This window comes from Caretta caretta, chromosome 3 (assembly GCF_965140235.1).
Source record: "Caretta caretta isolate rCarCar2 chromosome 3, rCarCar1.hap1, whole genome shotgun sequence".
In the NCBI taxonomy this organism is placed as follows: Eukaryota; Metazoa; Chordata; order Testudines; family Cheloniidae; genus Caretta; species Caretta caretta.
Window position 1 is genome coordinate 32,724,727 of NC_134208.1, and position 9,456 is coordinate 32,734,182.

General features: G+C 42.8%; 1 protein-coding gene across 2 annotated transcripts in view; it reads left to right on the forward strand.

The window, feature by feature from the left end:
* MBOAT2 (membrane bound glycerophospholipid O-acyltransferase 2) overlaps window positions 1–8,888 on the forward strand; it is a 217,767-nt gene extending 208,879 nt beyond the window's left edge. For both annotated transcript variants that reach the window (XM_048845456.2, XM_075126425.1), the window contains exons 12-13: window positions 4,251–4,402; window positions 6,293–8,888. In XM_048845456.2, the coding sequence (XP_048701413.1) occupies window positions 4,251–4,402; window positions 6,293–6,518 (378 nt within the window). In that variant the 3' untranslated portion in view covers window positions 6,519–8,888. The remainder of the gene's footprint in view (window positions 1–4,250; window positions 4,403–6,292) is intronic.
* Window positions 8,889–9,456: the final 568 nt, after the last annotated feature.

Consider the following 9,456-nt stretch of genomic DNA (forward strand, 5'->3'; position numbering starts at 1 on the left):
AGACTTACCTTGAACCAAGACCATAGTTTTGTTAAGATTCTTACCACACTTCCTTCCAGCAAGATGGCTGACCACCCCCTTACTCAGGATGTTCCACAAAGTCCTAAGTGCTCAGTTCCTTTGTCTTCTGAGGTGAACAGTCACTAGGAGTTCTTTGCCCCTCTCTTTTATAGTCCAGTGAATTTTTAAAATGTATCCTTCTCAAAGTTCAAGTGCCCCTGCTGTAGGGAAAGGTGCCAGGGAATATGATGGAGAAGTTTCCATGTTTCTTTTTCACTGCTAGTGCTTTCTACAATGCAAATTGACTTGTCCTTGCAGCCTCTGATGTACCAGTGAATGACTCTGATTGCCAATTGTCTGTGATTGCACCTGGATGGAGGCATTGGTCTTTTCTTTGTCTGGAAAAACTTATTTACCCACTCCCCAGACTTATCTGGTTAAGACACATTTAGTACCATATTTCCTTCACATTTGTACAGTCCTTTGGGGATTTACTGTATACACACAATGCAATAGTAATGATCATTAATTTATTGGTTTTCCAGTTACACCTTACACAACACCTATTAGATACAGATTATGACATAAGTGAACTTGGATACACTAACCTGGTCAGGCCAGCTGAAACTCACTGGCTGATACCAGTGAGCCTCTTGCCTCCCGAGCACTGGGGTGCTCTTAGGGAGGAGGTTCCCGTAGTCAAGGTGAGGGATGAGAGCCTGGGTGAGAGTTAAGGTGTGTGGAAAGAAGAAAGGTTGGATCTTAGATATTCTGTAGAAAAATCTGCAATGTTTACACAGAGTTTGAATGGATGGTGTAGAGAGAAGTTTAAGAGCCCGTGTGACTGGGAGGTGGGTGATGCGAAAAATGATGGAGAAGGGGAAGGCTTGAGAGGAAAGAGCAAAGCTCAGTTTGGGCCACGTTCAAATTAAGATGACAATTGGACGTCCATAGAGAAATATTAGAAAGGCAGACCGATATGCTGTCTTAGGAGGAGGAGGACAGCTCATCTGTAGAAAGGTAGATTTGTGAGTTAGTAGCATAAAACTGATAGAGCCAGACTTGTGGATTAATGATAGAGTTGTGGGATGCCTCCTCAGAATAGGAGAGGGGAGAAGGAAGAGAACCCAACAGGACCCTGAAGGACTGATTGGAGAGGTGGAAGAATTATTAGAGTGAGAGCTATGAAAGTCAATGGAGGACAAAATTTCAAGAAGTCAAGACTGGTTGACAGTGACTGAATGACCCATCCAAGCTGTGGATGTGTTCCAGAGGGACTTTCAAGCCAGCAAACTCACCAATACTGCTAGGAACCTGAAATATGGACTTTGAAGTCTTTGTATGTTTGTGACTGCTTTACCATTTAACATCTCTCTTTTTTTTTTAAAACAACAAACCTTTAGTTTTAGACACTAAAGGATTGGCTGGCAGCATGGTATTTTGGGTAAGATCCAAACCTATGCTGACCTGGCAAAGTGGCCGACCCTTTGGGGTCAGAAGAACATTTTGTATATGTGAGCAGAGTTTTTTAAATAACTTCTCACTGTACTGCACCTAGGTGCTGATTGGGAGCCAGAGAACTGGAATGCAATAAGGGCGCTGTGTGATTTCTTTTTTTGCTTCTTGATAACCAGTGTGGGAAAATCAGAAGCACAGTTTGTGACTTTAAATTCAGTGTTACCCACCAGTCTTGGGAGTATCTGCTCTCCCTTTTGCAGCCTGCCCTGACCTTGGCATTTCCAGTGAGGGCTGCCCTAGGCACACCGGGTCACATCTCAACTGGTGTCCTTTTCAGCAGCCCTCCCTGGGCTCAGTCTGCTACCAGACCAGCAGTGCCCAACCCTTGTCTGGCTAGGTTTTATGCTCGGTCCCCCAGGCTCAGCCTGCCCACACTGACCTTTTGACGGCTTTGCTGCTATTCTATCCAGCCAGCCAGCCAGACACCTGGTCTTTGGCAGCCTTTGCTGCACTCAGTTCTGTCTGTTGAGCTAGCTATAGTCCTACTGTTTGTGTAATCAGCCAGGCTCTCATTCCTCCCTTGTCAAGCTCCACACAGTCACTGAAGGCTCTGCTCTGCTGTTTGCCTTTTATCTGACCTTTCTGGCCCCTTATTGGTTGCTCCAGCAGCCCCTCTGATTGGCCTCTCCTCTGCAGCCACTCTAGACTGCTTGGAGGACTTCTCGCTGCTTTGTTCTGGGACAGGGTGATACAGGGCCACGAGGTCTCCAACAGGGCACCTCCAGACCTAGTCCACCCTGCCACACTCACAAATATGATTTCTCTGAAATTTGTTGTACATGCACAACACTAAACACATAATTATTCTATAATTTTACACATGCACAGTTCTGCTTACACTTATGCTGTTAAACGTGATCAGAACAGACACTTAAAATTCACAGCAGGTTTCTCTCAAGCCTAAATATACCTTTGCTCGCAAAACCCCGTAACCCTTATGCACCCCTGTGAACTCTTTCAGTTGGCACCAAATACGGTTGCCAGGTATCTGGTTTTCCACCGGAACGCCTGGTCGAAAAGGGACCCTGGCTGCTCTGGTCAGCACCACTGACTGGGTTGTTACAAGTCCAGTCGACAGAGCAGTGGGGCTAAGGCAGGCTCCCTGCCCGCCATGGCTCTGCATGGCTCTTGGAAGCAATGGCATGTCCCCCTTCTGACTCCTACTTATAGGGACAGCCAGGGGGCACGAGCTCCAGCTCTGCAACTCCCATTGGCCAGGAACTACGGCCAGTGGGAGCTGTGGGGGTGACACCTGTGGATGGGGCAGCATGCAGAGCTGCGTGGCTGCACCATCACGTAGAAGTCGGAGGGGGGGCATGCCACTGCTTCCGGGAGCTGCCTGAGGTAAGCGCCAGCGAGAGCCTGCACCCATTACCCCCTTCCGTTCCCCAGCCCTGATCCCCCTCCCGCCCTCTGAACCCCTCGGTCCCAGCCCAGAGCACACTCCTACACCCCAAAGCCCTCATGCCCAGCCCCACCCCAGAGCCTGCACCCCAAGTTGGAGCCCTCACACACCCCTGTACCCCTGCCCCAGCCCGGAACCCCCTCCTGCACCTCAAATTCTTCATCCCTGGCCCCACACAGGAGCCTGCATACCCAGCCAGAACCCTCACCCCCCACCCCGCACCCCAACCTCCTGACCCAGCCAAGAGCCCCCTCCCGCACCCTGAACCCCTCATTTCTGGCCCCACCCTGGAACCCGCACCCCCAGCCCAGAGCCCCTCCCATACTCTGAACCCCTCGGCTCTAATCCAGAGCACCCTCTCACACCATGGACTCCTCATTTCTGGCCCCACCCTGGAGCCCACACCCCTAGCCAGAGCCCTCACCTACTCCCACATCTCAACCCCCTGCCCCAGCCCAGTGAAAATGAGCGAGTGAGTTAGGGTGGGGAGAGTGAGCAATGGTGGGGGGGTGGTAAATGGAGTAAGCAGGGTGCGGGGCCTCGGAGAAGGCAAATAGAAAGTGGCAACCCTAGCACCAAGAGATCCCTGGGTTACACAAGGTTCTCAAAGAAACATACAGGAGCTGTGTGTGAATGTGTTATGTACACATTTTGTTATATTAACTACTACATTATTGAGACTTCTGAAACACACAATTAAAATTTCTTACATTTAGATCAAACAGGATGCTTTTTAATGCTTTGGACTGTAATCCTGTCAATGAGGGTATGGGAATGGCTTACCGTAAGGAGACTTTTGTTGAGGTATTCTATTTTCATATTATTCACAAATGTATATTTACAGAAAATTAGATGTCACTTACTGTAAAACAAGGCTGTTTCAATCAGACAAGAAGTCTCAATTTAGATTGTATATATTGGAAAATACTAAATTCTAATACTAAATTCTTAGGCCAGATAATGCATGGTAAACTGAAGGCCAGGGTGTGCAAGCTATCTGTACCCTAGGCCAGTGGATGCTGGGTATGGTTTGGATGCACATGTACCAGCTGCAGTGTTCTTGGATGAATCGTTTGACTTACATATAGAGTGGCATTGGAATCTTCTTTCCAACAGGTTCCTTGTCTCAGCATAAAGTATGTGAAACCTTTTCCCCATCAGGTGTACTTGAGGACAAAGTGAGAAGAGGAAAGAGACTGGAGATAAGATCAAGTCTTTAGTGCCTGAGGGCTTTCATGGCAATGGAACAAATAAAATACAATAAAACTAGCTCTCAATAACAATGTTTTAGTTACTAATACTGTTTACTGTTATCTGTTTTTTTTAGATGAGAAACAACATTAGACACTACTTTGTTGAATCTCCTCCTGTTAAATTATGTTACGATGTCATCACATGGATAGCAACTCAAGTAGCAATAAGTTACACAGTTGTGCCATTTGTGCTGCTCTCTGTAAAACCCTCTTTCATGTTTTACAGGTAAGTACACTTCATGGGTTTTTTAAAAATCACTGAACTCAGAGGCAAGTTAAATTATTCTTTTGGCAGGAGATCTCCTTTGAGTGGTGATAAAAATTTAGTATTTGGATCACTACCTTGCCAGCTAAGTGAGTTGTCATCCAGTTTGGACAAACAAAATAAGTAACAATTTTCCTAGTTTCTTAAGCACACAGAGCACAAGTGCAGTATTGAATTTCCTGGAATAGGAGCCATTCAGAGCACACATCTGAGATTAGAAAATGGGTCAAGGGGCACAGAGCAACAGCAATAAGTGACCACTGCCTAAAGTAACTTTCATGAATAACCAGCAATAAAAGGGTAAATAGGCATATATTTCTCAAAAGAGAGAAAGTGCTTCACAGAAGGCTCTTAAATGTAGCAGGAAAACCATTCTTTTTCTTTGCATTATTTGTTTGCAGTTTTAAAGTGACACAGATGTTTAACATGCTATACAGTGTGTGAAAAGAACGAGGAGTACTTGTGGCACCTTCGAGACTAACAAATTTATTTGAGCATAAGCTTTCATGGGCTAAAACCCACTTCATCATATGCATGCAGTGGAAAATACAGTAGGAAGATATACATATACAGAGAATATGAAAAAATGGGTGTTGCCATACCAACCCTAACGAGACTCATCAATTAAGATGGGCTATTATCAGCAGGAGAAAAAAAACTTTCGTAGTGATAATCAGGATGGCCCATTTCAAACAGTTGACAAGAAGGTGTGAGTAACAGTAGGGGAAAAATTAGCATGAGGAAATAGTTTTTAGTTTGTGTAATGACTCATCCACTCCCAGTCTTTATTCAAGCCTAATTTAATGGTGTCCAGTTTGCAAATTAATTCCAGTTCTGCAGTTTCTCGTTGGAGTCTGTTTTTGCTGTTTTTTTGTTGAAGGATTGTGACTGTTAGGTCTGTAATCGAATGTCCAGGGAGGTTGAAGTATTCTCCGACTGGTTTTTGAATGTTATAATTCTTGACGTCTGATTTGTGTCCATTTATTCTTTTGCGTAGAGTCTGGTCTGGCCAATGTACATGGCAGAGGGGCATTGCTGGCACATGATGGCATATATCACATTGGTAGATGTGCAAGTGAACAAGCCCCTGATGATGTGGCTGATGTGATTAGGTCTTATGATGGTGTCCCTTGAGTAGATATGTGGACAGAGCTGGCATCGGGCTTTGTTGCAAGGATAGGTTCCTGGGTTAGTGTTTTTGTTGTGTGGTGTGTGGTTGCTGGTAAGTATTTGCTTCAGGTTGGGGGGCTGTCTGTAAGCGAGGACTAGCCTGTCTCCCAAGATCTGCGAGAGTGAGGGATCGTCCTTCAGGATAGGTTGTAGATCCTTGATGATGATGCGCTGCAGAGGTTTTAGTTGGGGGCTGAAGGTGATGGCTAGTGACATTCTGTTACTTTCTTTGTTGTTACTCTCACAGATCTTGGGAGACAGGCCAGAGTATGGAATACATCAAAATACATCATACTTCCAAAATACCCAATGGCATGTGTGACTACAAAGCTGGGTTATGTCCATTACAGCTTATAGCAGAGTGGGGGGTCACCAAAAAATTAAATTTTGCTATGGTAAATGTAGCATTTTACCTTGGAGCTGTTTATAGTCCAGAATTATCTATTTTACATTCTAGCAGTAAATATACTGGGAGAGAGTTCACGTCTTGTTGATTCCCACTCTACTCTCCAGTACAATAAAAGATATTTGAAAGAATGCTAGTGGAAATGTTGATGCCTTGCTGCTAAAGATCATATATACGGCAAACTGCCTATGTAAGGGCAGTCAGGTATTTAAAGTAGCTATAATAGTGGCCAAAGTTCTGATTAATGATTTTTTTTCTTCTTCTTCTTTGTTTAGCTCCTGGTATTTCTGTCTTCACATTGCCTGCATCTTAGTATTGTTGATATTGCCATTGAAAAGAACTCAAAAAGGAAGTATAGAACAGGAAAGCATCAAGTCCTCATGGCCCAAAAAACTAGAAGAAGAAGAAAATGTTTTGGGACAGAACAGTTATTCCACAACAAATAATAGTTTCGATCAGAAACGAGAAATAACCTGCAGATATCCAGCACTAAAGCAATGATTGGGAAATACTATGATGAATATATTTTGTATGTTTTCAAAACCCATTTTTAGCACCTTTTAAAGGGGTTTGTATTTGTTTGCAAAGGTGTTTAGTAAGAAAAGAATGCTGTTGCCTAGGGAATATCATATACAATAGTAAGACTGGAAACAAAGCAAATTAACCCCTCCTATGCCATGTCCCTGTGGGTCATGCCTTATATGAAAATATTACCATTATTTCAATGGGCACTCAGGACTTACAACGTATGTCCATAGGGTCAGATGTGTGCCCCTTTGCTGAATGTACGTTGTGTATCCCAAGGCACTGATGGGGTGGAAAACAGCTGTGTCAGTCTAAATTAACACATGGAAATTAATTTTTCCAAATGAATGACTTGCCTTAAACCCTCTATCTACTGAAATATTGTTTCTAAGTGGTAATTTCATGTTTAATATTATGTGGAAACTGTATAATGTTGGGTGCTGTTTTAAAAAAAGACAGGACTATGAAATGGGAAACTGTTGAAAGGTTGTGAATCTTTTAAAAGGTATTGCAATAAACATCTCAGTATTTGGAGGGTTTTCTTAGATCTCAAACTATTACAGTATGTTGCAGAACTGTAAACGTTACCAATGCCAAATTATAGCTTAGTTTGATAAAGAGAGTCTAATTACAAAGAGCCCTTCTGAAAGGATTTTTTTAAAACTAAAGATTCACCTTTTTTGCCAGGGCTAATAGCTCTGTTCTAGGTTTATTTTATTTTGTTGTTTTTAAAAACACTAAGTGGACTTCGAAGCTAGAGACAAAATGGCAGCCATAGTAGAATACAGATGAAGACACTGTGCAAGCAACCAGGCTTTCAGTGAAAGTGCTTCTTACCCTCAGCTACCGGAGTTCCTTATTCTAGCACTTAAACATTTTACAAATAGTGACTTTTTAATCTTTAAGAAGCCCTTCTGAAGTTTCTCAGACATAAAACGGTTAGTTGAAGGTGCTTACCATATCAAATAAATATAACAAGATTACCTTGAGGTTGTAACTCAAGTTAATAGAAAACAAAAGATGAAATCATATGTCAGCCAGGCACTGTATGCTTTATCTTGATAATCCATGGCCCTTCACCCCAAAATGCCTGTGGGCTTTAAGAAAAGCTTTTTTTTTTTTTTTTTTAATTAAGATTTCAGATGCAGAATTCACACTACACTTTTAGGTAAGATTATGGGAGAAAGCAATGTTTGGGAATGTGAGACTGATATTTCATTTTGAAATTATATCAAGGAAGTAATGTGATAATATCTGCAACAGACCATTTATTGTGGTAATGGCCTCTGCTAGAGAAAAAATGTGTTTAAAGGGCTATGTTTTTATTTGCTTATATTCTGTATTATTTTCATATGATTTTTAGTAAATGCAAACTCTGTTTATCCACATGTTGTTTTAACTTTGAAACTTGTACAAAAAATGCCAGAGCAACAGTAATGAAACTTATTATCAAACAACAGGCAAATGAGGTGAGTAATAAATTTCTTGATTTATATTTTGGATCCTAAAAACTTCTTGGTTGTGCATCTTCCAACATTAGTTGACTGAATATTGTGAATGAGTACAAAAAAGGCAGTTTTCAGCTTTTAGGGACACTAACAAGAAAAAATATAGTCTTCTCGTCATCTAAATGTCAGAAGGCTTCTTCAGCTCAGTTTCCACAGAACCTACTCTTGAGCTGGGTCAGAATTATGTTTTTCTTCTTTGGAAAGTTCAGCATCTGGGTTTTGGCACTCTTCCCAAAATGCCAAGGAAGATGAAAACAAGCTTCTCTTATATGTGGATATTAGCACAAATCTATCAATCCACACAGCTAGGCAGAACTGAGTATACCCTGGATATGTCTACACTACGTTAAAAACCCCATGGCACCGAGTCTGAGCCCAGATCAGCTGACTCAGACTCCTGGGGCTCAGGCTACAGGGCTAAAAATAGCAGTGTGGGTGTTCGAGTTTGGACTGGAGTGCAGGCTCTGAGACCCTCCCCCCTTGCAGCGTCTCAGGGTATATCAACACTGCAATATAAGACCCGTGGCTGGCATGGGTCAGGTGACTCCAACTCAGGGGGCTCAGGCTGTGGGCTATAAAATTGCAGTGTAGACATTCGGAGTCAGGCTGGAGTCTGGGCTCTGAGACCCCTTCACGGGTGAGGATGCCAAAGCCTGAACATGTGCACTGCAATTTTATAGTCCTGCAGCCTGAGACCTGCAAGCCCGAGCGAGCTGATCTGAGCCAGCCAGAGCTAACCCAGGGGTCGTATTGCAGTATAGACATACCCTGAGAGAGCAGTTAACTCTGCACTTCAAAAATGGCTTGGATACTGGCAGTCCGTGTAATTGAAAATGATCACCCTTAAAAGAAAATGAACAGATTTGTAAACTCCTGCCATAGTTATGCAAACAGACCACTCCATCCACTGGGCTATGGTTATCATACCTTGTTTTTCCCAAACACATCTATCTTTTCACATTGTATATGGCTAAGGGCAGGTTGATCTATCTTATTCCACACAAAATGGATCTTACCCATAAATCTGTAACATCGCTTGCATTTTTTCTTTCTGAAAGGATATCAAACTAAACAGGAGACTAGTCAACATTGTACACATTTCTCAGCTTCTTTTGGTTTGTCCCTTTCTGTTGTTATTGAGCTGGGTCCTCTCCTTCAGAACCTGGGCCCTCTCCCAAATGGCATAGAGTCTAATCTGGCACTTCATATACATATCTACATGTATAAGCACTACATATGCAAACAGATTTGCCAGGATGCCAGTGCAATACAGTCTTTATTTGGTAGCCTCAAACCAAAATGTCTCCTTCTCCCTTAGTAATCTGGTATTTTCTTTTGGTATGCACGCCAGTAGACATCGTCACATTTAAAAATACATTTGCCATTAGTTGTGCATTTGCAGTAAC